General features: G+C 37.0%; 1 protein-coding gene across 5 annotated transcripts in view; it reads right to left on the reverse strand.

Moving 5' to 3' along the window:
• Positions 1 to 1,349: 1,349 nt before the first annotated feature.
• Positions 1,350 to 17,954, reverse strand: part of LOC149827541 (ubiquitin carboxyl-terminal hydrolase 26-like) — a 67,611-nt gene continuing 51,006 nt past the window's right edge. The window contains exons 10-17 of one of the 5 annotated variants that reach the window (XR_016434915.1): positions 8,505 to 8,576; positions 5,007 to 5,216; positions 4,629 to 4,892; positions 3,111 to 3,252; positions 2,924 to 3,009; positions 2,785 to 2,823; positions 2,265 to 2,413; positions 1,350 to 1,545 (exon numbers count right to left, since the gene is read on the reverse strand). Coding sequence is in view for 2 of the 5 variants with exons in the window: in XM_090019450.1 (XP_089875576.1) it covers positions 2,915 to 3,009; positions 3,111 to 3,252; positions 4,629 to 4,892; positions 5,007 to 5,216; positions 8,505 to 8,576 (783 nt within the window). In the remaining 3 variants the exon portion in view is untranslated. Of the gene's footprint in view, positions 1,546 to 2,264; positions 2,414 to 2,784; positions 2,836 to 2,914; positions 3,010 to 3,110; positions 3,253 to 3,286; positions 3,556 to 4,628; positions 4,893 to 5,006; positions 5,217 to 8,504; positions 8,577 to 17,954 lie in introns of those variants that run through there. The other 4 variants (XR_016434914.1, XM_090019450.1, XR_016434916.1 and 1 more) reach the window with 4 other exon arrangements.

The raw sequence follows: 17,954 nt of genomic DNA on the forward strand, positions 1-17,954 counted from the left end.
TATCTCCAAATGATTGATGACCTTACTTATTTAAGCATTATTAGGCTTTATATTGCGCATGCAGTTCATACTACTAGCTAATTCCAACATTATCTCACCATAGTTCACATAAGTGTTGTGATGAGAATTGTTACATATTTACAAACCTCTAGAGGTCTTTTGTTATCATCATCTTCCTCTCTTGAGTTGATTGCTTATTCTAACTCAAATTGGAGAGGAGATCCAAATGATCAACGTTCAAGTATTAGTTTTTGTATTTTTGTAAGTGATTCTTTGATGTCATGAAAGTGCAAAAAAATAACAAAAAGTATTTTTATCATCCACTGAAGCCGAGTATCGTGCAATGGCTACGACAACATCAGAGATTGCAAAGATTATTTAAAGATATAGGTGTTTATCTTTAGACACCTTCTAGACTGTGTTGTGATAATAAGAGTGCAATATACATAACTAATCATACATTTTATGAAAGAACTAAGCATATTAAAATAGATTGTCACTATATGCGTGAAGAATTTCTGAAGCACATCATCATTCTACCTTATATTACTTCTAAGTATCAATTAAGACTTCTTCACCAAAGCGCTTCAATCACCTCAATTTTATTTTTTTCGTGACAAACTTTTTTATGATCACACTATAAGTTTAAAGGACTATTAAAATACATTGTTTAAAGGGCACTTCTCTTTTTCATCTTTTTCATTTTATTTCCCAAATTAGCTTAAAGGAATTCATAGATCATAACATGGAAGAACACATAGAGTCAGGCTGACTCTTTCTTCCTCCATATCATGTATTTTTGAAGTACAGATTAGTTATATCATCCTCAAGGAATTTTACATATTATATATATATGAACTGAACTACCCATAAAGAGTGTTTCAGTCATTTAAACTTGTAATAGGTGTCAGTCCACCAAGGACCCACTTGTCTTTTACTTTCTTTTTATTTTTATTTATTTATTTATTTTATTGAATGTTGTAAAAGGTTTGTCCAACTAGCCGTTGGACCAGCCCCATCTAGCTGTTGGACCATCCCCAACGGCTAAAAATCTGCTAGTTGAGCCAGGCCCTTGAGCATGGGACTCCTTTGTATGGATTTATGCTTGTTGCCAAGCATATTTGAATAAAGACATTATTTTACTTGTGTTCTTGATCTCTTTTTGAGAGATTGTGTGCTAGTCCTTAGTGGCTCCTTGTATTTGGCCCATCAGAGGCTTTTGTACTTGTGTGTGCACCTTTGTAGCCACTTTTTGAAATTGTATTTGTGCAATTGTTGGTTCATTCCTTCAACCACATGCATGGTCAAAATAGCACCTAAGAAAAAGGTTTGATGTAAGCAAAAGCTTAAAGCACAAAAAAGAGAACTTTCTATACCCCTGCTTAACTTGAAGTATACATAGGCCAGGACAAATAACACCTTTACAAAACATGTTACAATTTCCCCAGATAACTGAAGAACAAAAATGACGACGAGTATAGCCTTCACACAACATTGTGGTGAACCACATTGGTGAAGAAGCATCAGCGTCTCGCCAGCCACAAGCTGCAAGCATGTCAACGTCAAAATAACAAAGGGAGTAAATGCAAATACAGATAAATGAAAGAAATATATAAAAAATAAAACCTACTACACATTATCTAGAAAAGTCTTTTGCTCAGAAGATACTACGACCAACTTATGACAGGCATGAAGGCCAGGTCCGTGTCCCGGTCACCTATCTAAGATAGAGAATCTTCACAAACTGGATCGGTGAAGGATTCATAATATCCTGGGATCTGGGATGCAAGCCCATGGGTAATCCATGCCTCACAACCAAAAATTAGACTCGCAGGACCATTCGAATTCCCTTGGTTAACTAATTCCAGCGAATTTCCAGATCTTTCCATATCTCAACCTTTGACACCACACAAACCATTCTTCCTAAAGAAAAGACATCCCAAAACACTGCATGAATCTCTCTCTCTCTCTCTCTCTCTCTCTCTCTCTCTCTCTCTCTCTCTCTCTCTCTCTCTCTCTCTCTCATCCAGGCCAGGGGGTCCCAGGATTTGCTGGTACTACAAAGAGGTGAATCGCATTCAGCAGACAAGAACAGACACATCCCAGACCAAAACCAAAGCTCACATGGGAACAAGAATATACTACATGAACAGAAAATCACATTATTATATGTGAATGGTACTCCCAACCCAAAATTCAAGCTCATATGGAAACATCAATATACTACATAAACACGAAAGCATATAATAGGATGTGAATGCTACCTGCGAATACATGAAACAGCATTGTTCCTGATGTAGTCATCAAAAATCTAAAACTTCTGCTCATTACCAGCAAACCTGGAGGCCTGTTCTGTTGCATGATGTGTGCATCTTCAATTCCTAGTCAGTCTCGGCCAATTTTAACAGGAAACCTAAGGAAATGAAACGATATTAAATTTTTACATAAGAACAATACTAATCAAACTAAGTAGCTCGCTTCTTTCATTACTATGGTTATCTTTTGACCTAAACCAAGGTGAGAGAAAGAGAGAGTCAAAAACATGGCAAGAATGAAGAAATGCAATGAAGTTTTAGGCAATCTAATCTGAGTTCCAATGTAAAGGAAAAACTTTGAAAAAGAAAGGATCTGTTAATATTAATGTCCAATTGTGTTGTCAAATCTGACGTTTTGATGCATCACAGCTCCAATCAAAGTGTGGAGTTATCTTTGCATGAAATAATAACTAAAAATATGATGCTTGTATTAGCAAAAGCAATGAGCGAAAGGAAAATAACATATTACCTAGTTTTCATCTTCCACATACTTTAAGCCTTATCTTTCCTGCGTCAATAACTAGAACAGTTTCATGTAAAATTGAAGACAATCGATAGACTTCAATAAAAAGCACTTATTAATACAAAAAAGTTGCTTCTTAAAGGACCTTGGCCAAGGCATTTGATGCCAAAAGAGTTCCCTTAAATCCTTTTTCTGCAGGCTGAAACTCCATCTTATGTTCCAAAAGTTCATCTGAATGTCATCACAATTTAAAGATGTTAAAAAGATAAATAACCATTGAAGATCATAAATAAAAAATAAGTCATTTCAATGCTCATGCAAAAGAAAAGTGCCTGCAATATCGCGATTCTCATGGATTTCGGTGTCTGTGACCCACAGGACATCTCCAGGCAGTATGTTCATATCAGCTAATGTAGCAGAGTCGTTTTCAATTTCCATAGAACCCTTGTGTAGTTTCTGATTCTCCTTCACAATCTGCAAACCTTTTCCCAGTCACTGAAATGCATAATAAATTAAAGAAATAAATTTTATTCGTGACATTAGTGAATTAACTGTGCGCCAAGATAGGTATCATTAAGAATTAATTCCACTTTTTTGGCTCCATCACACAATAACCTGCATTAAGAACATCCAGCCATCCAGCTGGGAAAATCACCACACGCAATACCATGATATCTTGTATGCCAACAGCTGGATATACAAAACAACCAATAGAATCTTCAGCATCTCTGGCGGAAACAATCATGGTTGCTGCAGCACTTTGCAATTTCTTCACACCTTTTGGTGACAAAAAAAACTTGCTGCATTAAAACCTCAAACACAAAAGCAACACTCCAAGAAGTTACATCTCTCACATTAATATCATTTCTCTCTGTCCTTATCTTTACTACTTTAAGCCATATCTTTTCTTAAACCTTCATTATCTTCCTGTGTTCATTTAAACATTTTTCAGATAAGAAAGATGCGACCAACAATTGAAATTGCAATATGCTCACCCCTAAGTAACCTAATATAGCCAATAAAAAATATCCTCCATAAATTATAATACAAGGTTACTAACATTTAAGTCAGTTTTATAACACTAATATGCGGCACGTGTATAATCATCAACTATTTTGGATCAAGTACACATATCAGTGATGGTGCTGGTAAAAGGAAACAACAGCCTACCAGGCTACCACAACAATGACAATATGGCTGAACTGACTCATAGAAGATGACGTACAGATAACTCTGTCATAGCATGCCCGGATATAATTCTCATCTAAATGTTCAATAAACTACAAAAGAAAGAAATGTCATGTAAAGCACGGAACAACAATTGATGCAAAAACACTCCACGGCCATTTTGTTTGATAAATAGAAAGAGAAACTGATAAGAAAGAAATACATAATAAAGTCATCAATCAAATGCTAAACCCGATACTGGGCTATTTGATGGCAGACTCAATAAAGTATACAATAGGGCATCTAAAAGTAAAGAATTGTGATTACAGAATCATCGATTTCTTGCACATAGTAGAACCCATGATGTGGACCAATCAATCATGGGATGGTCTTCATATGACATTTTGGTAGGCTACGTCACAGGGATACTCTATTTTAACTCCTGCATTTTATCTTGTTATGTACTATTCACAATGAAAAACAATAAAAATTGGTTGTATCCCCGTATCCAGTGGTGTATCCATGTGGCGTAGTTGGTGGATGTATTTCTGAATGAAATGCCAGTACCACCACAGATCTGGGTTCTCAGCTTTTCAAGTTTGACAACATAGATAATTGTGCATATGGAAGCTACATTAGCACTGTACTGCAAAAGATCACTCGAACGCAAGAAAGCAACATACCCCAAATGACTCCCATATCATCATTTTCAGCTGGTAGATGGATGTGAATCCTGAGACTTTGAAATTGGTTGACCCACCACTTGAGGCCCTCCTAGAACGCTTTGAGGTACGGCGATCGCGTTCAGAAATGGCCCCAGAAGCTGTCAAAATTGATCTTGGAGGCTCTTTGCCATGGACAAGATGGACACGGATATCTTCATTGCAATAATTAAGCTTCTGCATTAAGTCACAACTTTCTCTTTCACCAATGCAATCTTCACATATCTGCTCAAGTTACAAGAGATGGCAAGTCAAACAGCAGCCTAATATTGTAAAATGTTCAAAATTTTAGTGCATCCTTTAACATCATGAAAACAGGGTCTTCTCATGCTCCCTTACCTCAGGAAAAGTCCTAATAATGGGTTTCGGTGGATCCAGTTCAGGATTGGCTTGATCATTTGAAGTGACCATCTGTATGTTGGATCTGTTCATCTGACCAGAATCAGCAACCAAATCTATCTCAGCGGTAATACCTTTCCCTTCTGGAACTAGCCACTCCTCACAGAGTAGATTCCAATCACTTTCAGTGATCACCACTAAACCATCTGTCTGGAGTAAAGAAAAAGAACAGGATCACTAAAATTGGCAAAAAGCTTGGGTATGTATTATAAGAAGGAAAACACAAGTTTAAGTTCATGCAAATCATACAAATGAAATAACTAACAACAGGATGCATCAATCTCAGATACATGATCACAGAGTTCATACACCATAAACTAACTGGAAGATGGCATCATGCACTTCATTAAAATGCACAAGATGTTGCAGGCCATAGAAACCGCTAATCATAGTCACAAGATATTGGAGATAATTTGGATTAAATGCAATTTGATCGTGATAAGTTCATCAGATGTGAAAATCCTGACAAGAATGTACAAAGTTCAACTTATTTGTTGGACAAATCTGTGGCTGCACCATTCCTAGGGGGTGGGCAATGGTCCAGGCCTAAGCCCCAGGCCAGAATTTTGTTATTGCGGAGTGTTTTCCTATTTGGCAAGTAAAACTCTCTTTTTCTAATGAGAAAAGCTGGGGGATTAAGGACCCCATTCTTTGTATTGATCAAATAAAAATCGGTTACAGTCGACCTTCCCAGTCTGGGAGCCATTCCAGGGGTTAATGTTTCCAATACAAATATTTACTTTTACTACTTTATCAACGAAATATAACCTAATGCTGGAAAAGGATTCACAAAAGCAATTTTCCCAATAAAAGCTCCGTGGCATCATATTGAGAAGATCAAGTCTGCATCTACCCTCCAAGGACGATCTCGCCTGAAGCTAGGCACCGCTTGCAGTTTTGAGTGGATAATGAGATGAGAACCTCCAGGAACATCCTCCATGAGCTGGCTCAAAGGAGAGATTTCTGGATACAAAAGGCCTTCATGAGCCTGTATACCCCCAATGTACAGAAAATCCACCTCATAAGAGCAGCAAAAGCAATTAACATACTGTTGCTATGGTATAAAAAGCAAATGAAGTCAGCATGACTTTAGCTGGGCCCTAAGACATGGTCGTACTAGCAACTCTCCTGCAGCGAAAATCTTCATGAATGGGAGACTTTCTCAGCCAGATTTCCTTCAAAAAAAATCTGCACGTGATCTCCAAATTTCCTGCCTAGCTACAGCAGCAAAGACATCTTTTCCCTCATGCAAAATCCTATTTCTCAATGACCAAATTTTCCATATAAATAGTTGGAAAATTATTTCCCAACACTTCAAAGCCATCCTATTATGATGTAGGTAAAAACACCATAACGGCTCTGAAATAAAGGTTCTACAATTAATCTTCTTTTGCCAAATCTTCATACTATCACCAAAATGGAAGCAACCATAGAAGACTTGAAAGAATATATGATTGTGCTTCTCTTCTTGCCTTTTGCACAAGCAGCATCTATTTGCATTGCAATCCCAAACTTTTGGAGCCTATCCACTGTGAGTAGCTTTCCATTAGCTGCAAGATATACCATCCATTGTGCTCCAGGAATAAAGCCTTTTCCAAAATCAGGTTACTCCAATTTTGTTGGAAGGCATCTTGCCTCACTGAACGCCAATTGCCAAATCGTCTTCCTCAAAACATCATTCAGTTTGGTTCTATCATCTGACTAATATATGCCAATATTTTCATTAAGCTGAAGGGGACGAACATCATTCAAGGTCAGCATCATTGAAAGGAAATCTGGGTCATAGCACCAAGCAATAAAGTTGAAAGCCCTGTTCCACTATAGAGTTTCTAAGATTTCTAATACAACTTTTCTTATAATCCTAGAGGTGAGAAAGCAGTAGAGCACCCATTAAGGATCAGTTCAGAATTTCAAAGTTCTTCAGTTTCCAAGCACTGCTGACACATGATCACTATGGCCAACCCCCCCACCCCCCGTAGAATCTCCTCCACGCTGCTGACCCAACATAAGTGTTGGTGACAGTCTAAAGTCTCCATTTGTGCAAGTATTTGCTCCTAATAAAATCATCCACAAAGAGTTTTTGCTGCACACTAAGGCTAGTCTTCCCAAGCAAGCTAGACTAATGCTTGTTAATTTCCTGAGAGCCACATCGCCCTCTAATTTTGGATTACAAAGAACATCCCAGCTAACATGGTGGGGGGGTGCTTACCACTCGTGCCTTCTTACCACAAAAACTATCTGAAGATACCTTCAAGATCGTGAATGGTGCAACAAGGAAATCCAAAGGCTAACAGCCAAAAAATGGAGATGATGCTAAAAATACTCTTAATAAGTAAAAGTCTACCTGTATGAGAGAAACTGTGATTTCCAAAAATTTGATCCTGTTCAGAACTTTCAAAATCACAGACAAGCACATGTTAGGATTCAAATTCCCATGGAATAAAGAGAGGCCTAAATACTGCATTGCCAGCTTGCTAAGATTCCAACCCATTAACTCCTTATAAGTGATTGCTTCTTTACCAGACATATTCGAAGGAATGATAACAGATTTACTGTAAATTGGTTCTCATGCATGTGCTCTTCACAAAATCTTCAAGTAACCTGATTTTTTGCAGATATCCATGAGTAGCGCTAGGGAACAACAGAACATCATCTGCAAAGAAAAGATGAAAAACAATGCTCCAAAGCAAGGAAAATCAATGTACCCAATTTCACCCTCTCCTTATGCCATAAGGAGGCGTCTAGAGAGTTTCTCCATCAACACCAAGAAAAAATAAGAAAAGATGGCATCTCCCTGTCTAAAACCATGTGAACCATAAAATTTATTACCAAGGCTGCCATTAATGACTATGGAGAAGGAAGGTGTGGAAAGTTGGAAACACAGGTTATTAATTTCTACTTTTCAAGTGTTTGATTCTTTTATCATGGCCAATTAAGAAAAAGAAATGGTTACTCATAACAGGAAATGTGCAGAGTAGCAGTGATTGGGATACTTGAGCACTAATAAAAGTAACAAATTACAAGTAAACCATTCATTCAAGTCCTTGTGCGGGTTAGACTGTCCACTTAAACCTTCCAACTAAGCTAGCATGAACATGTTAAGAATACAAAACATTTCTCCCATGTAATTTCTAGTGCCTATAGAAGGATTATATACAATTATTTCAGCATCACTCACAATGTCCAAAACTAAAACTTTACCGGACTCTAGGTCACATAGATACAGGTCTCCTATAATAATAAAATACAAATTATGAACATAAATAAGTATATTCATCAAAAACACATACGAGGCACATGAAAAAAAAAATAAGAAATTCATCACAATACATTTTAACTCAACAGAAGTAGAAGCAAGAACACTTGAATCAACAGAACAATCAATATATGAAACCCATACATGTAACCTATTAAGATCAAAAAAGTATGCTGACTTACATTTGAGACCTGCTGGACAACTTCACCTCGTTTGTTAATCAGATCAAAAGGCCTCAGAAGCAAACGTGAGTGCTGAAAGATAAAGAACGAGAAAAAGTCAGACCCTTTTCCCAGCAATACCATGGCAATGACAACTTCCAGATTCAGCTAAACCATAGAAATAAAGAGTATAAATGGCATAGTTGGCAAACTAGTGACTTGGGCTGGGATCGCCCAACCCTTGACTCGCGAGTCAGCGGGTTGACTTAATTGTCACAAAGTGGCACGAAACCTGAGACACAACCGAAAGACAAACAAAAAATAACTAATGCACAAACATAATTTATTTAACCAAAAAAGAAAATAACATATTTATACATTCACAAGAACACCAAAAAATAAAATAAATAATTTTTATTAATAACAAAATTAAAAAAATTATAAATGAACCTCACTACAAAACACTAAAACACACCATATATCTATCATCTCTCACCTATAGAACAAAAGGATGAGTAACATATAGACGAAGACATATAGGCATGTTAGAGTTAGTTCTAACAGCTAGTTTGACTAGTCAAACTAGCTGTTAGAAAAAATCCCACCAGCTAGTTTGACTATTTAAACTAGCCATTAATGCAAATCCCAACGGCTAGTTGCATTAATGGCTAGTTTGAATAGTCAAACTAGCTGGTGAACGGCTAGTTGGTCATTCAAAAAATGACCAAGAAAAAAAGAAATACAAAATACAAAAATAAATTATTTAGTTATTTCAATAATGACCAAAAAACCTAATGTAACATAAAGTATACCATAAACATACTTACTAATCTAATAGGTATACCTACAGTATACATTTCCTAAAATACATAAAAGGTATACCTAAAGTATACCTTGAATACAACTCAAATTAAATGTACAAGAATGCACATCAAAAGAAAAAAAGAAAGAAAGAAATTACCTAAAGTACACTTAGGTGTACTTTGGTATATACAAGACAAATACAACATATGGAGATGCTACATATATCTTAACACCTCCCCTCAAACTTGTGAGGGATCACTGAAGGTTTGCCAAAACAAGATAAAAATGGGTCTTTAATTGTCTCCATAAATGATCTTCAAGATGAGAAATTCAAGTTTTAAGGCCTTTCCAAAGAAAAAACATTAATCATCATTAGAGTTCCAAGCACTCGAATCTTCAATTTCCACGAAGCTTTGACTCAATCCACAACTTCTCTAAGTTTCTGACTTGAGAAAGCAACAACTACAACAAAGGGATTATAACATAAATATATATATATATATATATTATAAACAAAATAAATAGTTATGATATTGGATATAATATATACATATGGAGAGAAGATTGTCAAGCATACCCAAAACACACCAAAATACAACATATAAAAAATACAACAATCATTTTAAAACACAATCATTTAAACAATTCACGAGAAAAAAAATTATTTCAAAATATTTCAAAAACATTTACAATAATCATTGAAACAAGAGTTAATAGCAAATAATTTAAATCATGAATATCAAAGAAAAAGACACTAGAAAACTTAATTCAAAATATTTCAAAAATAATCAAGAGGTAAGATAATCTATCAAATAAGAACCACCAAATATTAAGATAACCTTGAAACCATTTCTCAAAAACCCAATAAGTCAAATATCCATATTCACGAAATCAACTTATCTCCAAAGATAGTAACAGAATATCAAATTCCTAGAGACCAAAATAATCATATATCAACATAGACTATCAAGAGGCAATCATGCTCAAACATTTCAATAGCCTAGGTAGACATCAATATAAATCATCAATAATTCTAAACAACTAAATCAGATTGTTTATAAGTAACAATCATATTAGACTAAGACAACAATGTCTCAAAGAAATGTGAAAGCTCAAAGGATCACAATAATCTAAATTTCAATAAAAATAACAATATCGATATGAAATATTCAATATATATCAATATATGCAAACAAAGCATACTACAATGCATAATGCATGCTAATGGAGTCTTCAAAAAATAACCATTTCTCATAAGAGGGCAAAAGGGAAGCAGAAAAGATTAGAAAATACATTAAGAGATTTTAGAAATCCCCAATACAACAAATTTTAATATCATAAGAGACAAGTTTTTCACAAATTCCAACAAGGCTTTATAAAAACAATAATTTGATTACCACAAGCAATCACCTCTCTGACCTCCAACTCAATAACCTCAAAATCCAAGTGTATCAGCACATAGGATAAGAGATCAAATACAAATGTAAGCAATAACCAAACTAGTGACCATGCACCAGCCATACCGACTATCTAAGCTGATAATAAACACCAGCCACAACCACATGAGGTGCACACCTCACCTCACAAATAGTTGTAAAGCTGTAAACAACACCATCAGCTACAACGAGTTCGTATAACTCACCACACATGGTTGTAAAATTGATAAAACAAGATCCCTTGTCTAAAGAAAAAATTCACTCAAATAAGAGGGGAGAGGGGAAAACAAGAGAGAGAGAAAATATTGTAACGAAAACAAACTAATGTCAACAAGAAGATAAGAAAGATAATTAGAAAAATAATATTTAAATCAAGACAAAAAGAATAAATTTTGTAATATTGTGAGATTTAATTCATAGGAGCCATTATGGTCATAAGTAAATAATAGTTTAGCCATCTCAGATAAAGATCAATACAAGCATCCAACATAATAACAACAAGGGGCAAAGAAGCAAATTAGTGATACTCCAATACACTCATAAAACCAGAGAGCAAACTGTCAGTTAGAGCTAAACCGAGTGCCAATACTACATTCATAAACAGGCAATCTAAACCGACAAAACAACGAGGTGCACACAACTCACCCCCAACAATCAAACATATCTGGCTCCACAACAATGAGGTGCACACAACCACCTCAAAAGACCAAAAAAAAGAGATGATGCATCAAATAAGATATTGTGATGGACTAAACCAAAGCCAAAGGAAGGCAACAAGAAAACCTCAAAAAATACTTTCCAAAAGAAGATTATAAACGACTCAATCAAATCAAATCCAGCAAAGGAAGTTTGAAACCTCGAAAGAAATAAGGTGCAATCATATGAAAATAAGATAAAAACATATCACTAAAATCCTCATGAGAAGCCACAAATATTGTGAGAAATCAGATGTGGGAGTCACCTTACTATCGTAGCAAGAGATAGAGAGAGAGGTAAGAGGGAAGAGAGAAAAAAAAATGTTGGGCGGCAATAGGATCTTCTCCCCTTTCCATTGATATTTATATGTTGTACAAGTGGTACAATACAGTACAGTGGTACAATACAGTACAGTATGCTGTACAAGTGGTACAATACAGTACAGTGGTACAATACAGTACAGTGGTACAATACAGTACATGAAATATATCCATTTACATATACATATTTAACAGCCTCCCTCAAGTTGAGGATGATCTTCAATCATGCTCAACTTGCCCTTAAGTAACCAAAATTGATGACTAACCAATCCTTTGGTGAAGATGTCTGCCACTTGGTCTTCTGATCTGACATACGAAGCCTCAATTTCTTCTGTTTCAATCTTTTGTCTAACAAAATGCTGATCAATCTCAATGTGCTTCGTGCGACAATGATGAATAGGGTTAAAAGAAATATTAATGGCACTTTGATTATCACATAAAAGCAAAGAGGAAGAGATGGGTTCATTCAACTCTTGAAGAAGATGCCGTACCCAAGTGACATCAGCTGTCCCTGCTGCCATTGCCCTGTACTCTGCCTCAGTGCTGGATTTAGCAATGGCCTTTTGTTTCTTACTACTCCAAGTGACAATATTTGGGCCAATGAAAACACAATATCCTGAAACTGACCTACGCTCATCAGGGTCCCCACCCCAATCTGCATCACAATATGTAAGTAAACGGTGTCCTGTAGTGAAGCTTTCATCTTTGTGATAGAGCAATCCATCTTCAATAGTCCCTTTCAGATATCTGAGAATACGCATAATACATTCCATATGACAATCAGTGGGAGCATGCATAAACTGAGATGCTTGATTTACAGCATAAGCAATGTCCGGTCTTGTAAATGTAAGATATTGCAACATACCAACAATGCGGCGATATAAAGTGGAATCATGATATAATTGGCCTTCTTTTGCACTAAACTTATGATTTAAGACAGATGGGGTGCTGAGAGGTTTACAATGAATCATACCAGTGGTGTGAAGAATGTCAAGAGTATACTTGTGTTGACTTAGAGTGAATCGATCATCTTGCCTATCGACTTCAACTCCCAAGAAGTATCGCAATGGGCCTAAGTCCTTCATCTTAAATTTGGCCATGAGTAAAGACTTGACCAAGGCAATATGTGCATCATCACTCCCAGTGATAATGATGTCATCAACATATATAAGAACCCAAGTAGTAACATGATCATTCTTATACATAAATAAAGAATGATCAAGTATACTCTTAGAAAAGCCATGCTGCTGAATTTCCATGGAGAAACTCTCAAACCAAGACCGAGATGCATGTTTTAAACCATAAAGAGACCTTCTCAATTTACAAACCCATGTAGCCGCATCATGTTCACTATATCCAGGAGGTTGCTCCATATACACCTCTTCCTTCAAGTCCCCATGTAGGAACGCATTCTTGACATCCAACTGGCTAAGAGACCAACCATGCTGAAGTGCCAAAGTGAGGATCACACGAATGGTGCCAATTTTGACAACAGGGCTAAAAGTTTCCTCATAATCTTGCCCATATTGTTGTGTGAATCCGCGTGCAACAAGGCGAGCTTTATATCTTTCAATGCTACCATCTGGTTTACGCTTGATCTTGTAAACCCATTTGGAACCAACAACATTTCTATCAACAGGTCGAGGAACAATATCCCATGTATGACATTCATGAAGTGCTGCCATTTCTTCGTTCATAGCTTCAACCCAAGCTCGAGAATGGGCTGCCTGATGGAAAGTAGACGGCTCTTTCTCTTTGGCCACATTGGTTAGAAACAACTGAAAGTCAAGAGAAAAATTGTTGTAACTAACCCAACGATGGATAGGATGCCTTTCACGTGTGGATCGTCGAAGAGGGGGAGCCTCGTGAGATGGAGTTGGAGGGGCTCCTCGACGGGCATAAACCAAACCTGAAAACCGTGAAGGTGCATCCTGGATGATGGAGTTATCTGCTTAAAACTGAATTGGTTCATCAACAACAGGATCTCTGATAGAGTCATATAGCAAAGTATCACAAAGTCATGGATCATAAGTAGTTTGCTCATATACCTGAGAAGTATCACAAGTGCTGAAATGGTCATCATCAAAAACAACATTTCTAGACACCTTAATCTTACCCAAAATAGGATCATAACATCTATATCCTTTATACCCATCGGCATATCCCAGAAATCTGCACTGAACTGCTCTGTCCTGAAACTTGTTACGTAAAGAATGATCCACATGGGCATAACAAATGCATCCGAAAGCATGCAAATCATCATAAGAAGGGTGAGAACCGTGAAGCAAATAATAAGGAGACTGATCTCCTAATAATTCCATAGGCAACCTGTTAATGATATGCACTGCAGTGTGAAAGGCCTCAGTCCAAAGAGAGAAAGAAATATCAATATTGTGCATCATACTTAACGCGGTTTCAACAATATGCCGATGCTTACGTTCTGCTACTCCATTCTGTTGTGGAGTGTAAGGACAAGAGGAGTTACGTGTGATGCCATGGTCCTTTAAATATTCACTAAAATCATGAGATATGTATTCTCCACCACCATCACACTGGAAATAAGTGATATTTGAATTGAAAAGGTTCTGAACAAGAGCATGGAATTGTTTGAAAAGTTTGAACACTTCAGATTTAGATTTCATAAAGTAAATCCAAGTGTAACGAGTGAAAGAGTCAAAAATAACACATAATAACGAGAGCCAGATAGAGATGAAACAGGACCTGGGCCCCAAACATCAGAGTGAATAATTTCAAATGGCTTGGAAGCTCTTTTATTGATACTTTGAAAGGGAAGTACATGACTCTTGCAGACATTACAACTAGGACACTTATGATCTAATTTGACTTTGGGAATAAAACCCTGAGAAGACAATTTGTCAAGGAGCCCTTGACTACAATGACCTAACCGACGATGCCAAGAAACTGGCTTATTACATTGCATAACAGAAGAAGACTGACTCAAATAAGCAGGAAAAGATGGAGTCACGGTAGATGACGTCTTCAAAGTCCCGGGGGCTGCTTCGAAGACGTACATGTTTTCGCGTCGTTCACCCTTAGAGAGCATCTTCTTGGTTCAAAGGTCCTTAAGACAAACAGAAGACGGAGTAAATTCCATGGATGAATTTGTTTCATCAACCAATTTAGAAACAGATAAAATGTTTTTCTCAATGGCAGGAGTGAGTAAGACATTTTTCAATGGTAGTGTAGATTGTGACAAAGAGAGAGATGCATTTCCAGTATGAGAAATAGGGTGGTGGGAACCATCTCCCGTGACAATAGTGCCAGTGCCAATATAAGGAACCATGTTGGAAAGTTTACCTGCATCAGAAGTAACATGTGCTGCTGCTCCAGAATCAATATACCAAACTCCATCATCATACTGACGCAAATTCATGTTGTTAAATGCAGTCATCAGAATTTGTTGCACATCATGTGGCAACCCTGCACTCTGTCCCTGATCAGTACCCTGATATGCTCGAAAATTTCCCTGCGGCTGCCCCTGAAACTGTCTAACATTCATCTGTCCAGCTCTTGGTCCTGGCCTCCCTGCCTTGTTGCGATTCTGTGGGTTGTGCCAACAATCTGCTTTCACATGGCCACGCTTGTTGCAATGGAAGCAAGTAGGGACACGGGTACCTCTAGTGGCAGGTGGAGCAGTAGGAGTAGGAAGGAGTCCTCCACGGCCCATATGAGCAGCAGGTGGACGAAATGAGGTAGACCCAGATGTAAACATGACAGGATGAGGATCATCAATAAGATGATCTTGAGTCAAACTAACTTCATACTGTAGGAGTTTGGCCTGTAAATCCTCAAAGCATGGAAGTGTAGAGGCAACCTGTAATGTAGTGCAAAATATACGATATTGGGGCCCAAGGCTTCCCAATACCTGCTGAACAACATCTCTGTCAGAAACAGGATATCCAATAGCGGTCAACTGATCAATGATAATTTTGATATCCCCTAGAAATTCAGTAATGGTCTTAGTTCCCTTTCGCATAGATTGGAACTGCCATTTCAGTTGAAGTGCAGGTGATTCAGAAACCTGTGAATAAGAGTGAGCAAGATGTCTTCATAGTTCTGCAGCAGTAAAATGGTCAGAGATAGTTTGTAATATACGATCAGATAACGTGGCAGTCAAATAGGCAACCACAGATTGGTCCTTCTGAAACCAAACATCATACGAAGGATTTGGAATAGCAATGCAACTCACCTTCCCATCATTACCAGTTACCTCTTGCGTAATAGTCATAGGTGGGGCGGGTGATCCCCCATCCAGATGCCCGGAAAGACCATGACTTCGGATAAACGGCAAAATTTGGCGTTTCCAAAGTAAGTAGTTATCATGAGTTAATTTGTGAGAAACAAGTTGAGAAAGAAATCCGGGGCTGATTTTAGAATCCATAAGGAAGAAGATCAAGGATGAATCAAACAGCACGACAGAAATTCGTAGGTTGTACGGACAGAACCGTACGGACAGAAATTTTTGAGTTTTGGAAATCACGATTTTTCAGTTAATCGTGCAGAATGTACGATTTATCAACTATATTGCAAGAAATAGATAAGAAATCACAAGAAGTTTGAGAAAAGAGACACTTTTGAGAAATGAGGGTTCCCAAATTTGGGGAAAACAGAAATTAGGGTTGATAAAATTGGGGATAACAGAATATGTAAGAAGGAAAAGATGCACGATATGAGGAAATGAAGAAACGACGTCGAAATATAGTGATTCAACGGAGAAACAACAGAGAAAAGATGGAAAAAACACTTTCCTTGAGAACGCCCAAAAACGCACGTCAAGGTCCTTAGGGGCCTTCCAGATGATCGTGATTACCACGCCCTTGGCTCTGATACCATGTGAGAAATCAGATGTGGGAGTCACCTTACTATCGTAGCAAGAGATAGAGAGAGAGGGAAGAGAGAAAAAAAAATGCTGGGCGGCAATAGGATCTTCTCCCCTTTCCATTGATATTTATATGTTGTACAAGTGGTACAATACAGTACAGTGGTACAATACAGTATAGTATGCTGTACAAGTGGTACAATACAGTACAGTGGTACAATACAGTACAGTGGTACAATACAGTACATGAAATATATCCATTTACATATACATATTTAACAAATATGACATACAAAAGTCCCACAATAATATGTAATAAATTTTCACAAGACATAGAACCTTATAAGCAAGGGAAATGAAAGGCAACGAAAGAAGGAAATAGTCAACAAACAAGGCCATTAATACAAAAGAGCATATTATTTGATATTTACACAGAGAAACCACCTCCAAGATCAGAGACCTAGTTGTGCCGGTTCTTCCTGCCGTACTTATGGTCGTTGTCCTAGCAGCATAAAACTCTATGGGCTTACCCCTTGCCCCGAGGGAGTCACGAAGAGCACATACTTAAAACATTAATTTTAATGAAATAGAAGGTGGGCACTGTTAAAATGTATCTCCTAAAAATCATTATCATTATTGTAAATATAAATATATATATTTATATACATAGAGATATATTTACATATAATATATTATATGTACATATATCTCTATATATATAAATATATATATTTATATACTTTTACCCGAAAGGGTATTTTCATCATTTCCTATTTTGCGCATATTCCCCTTTTTGGAATATGTTGTAACTTTCTTTTTATTTTTGTAATTTCTTTTTTCTTTTTTTTATTTTTCACATTTTTTAATGTGCATTGGGGGTCCCCCAATAGAGTCCTTGGGGGCCCCCAACGGTCACAAATGTGACCGTTGGGGGCTCCCAACGACTCCTTTGGGAGCCCCCTTTGCACCTTCTTGCATTTGTATAAATAGGGGTGTTCCCCCCTTGTATTTCTAAAGCTTGAGAGTCTCAAGCATCCGGTTCTTTCTATGAAATACATGCCTTAGTGCATGTTTATTATTTTTACGCTTTTTGCGTACTTTGTTCAAGTGTTGTGAGAGTGCCTTCGTGCACATCTTTTCTATATTATTTGTGTTCGTATACGTATTGTCTTATCATAGACATTTTCACATGGTATCAGAGCAAGGTTGATTATTGAAGATCGTGGGATTCTCCTTTTTTCGAGTGCCTCGAAAAACTTGCCTTTCGATCTTTGAAGTTTGAAGTGGTGGATCTTTCTTCTTATATATTTTAGAAGAATCTTGTGCAAAGTTGGTGTTGAAAATATTGTGTTGGTACGCTTTTTCCTCTACCTCT

Source organism: Nuphar pumila, chromosome 10, assembly GCF_984573655.1.
Source record: "Nuphar pumila chromosome 10, dmNupPumi1.hap1.1, whole genome shotgun sequence".
In the NCBI taxonomy this organism is placed as follows: Eukaryota; Viridiplantae; Streptophyta; class Magnoliopsida; order Nymphaeales; family Nymphaeaceae; genus Nuphar; species Nuphar pumila.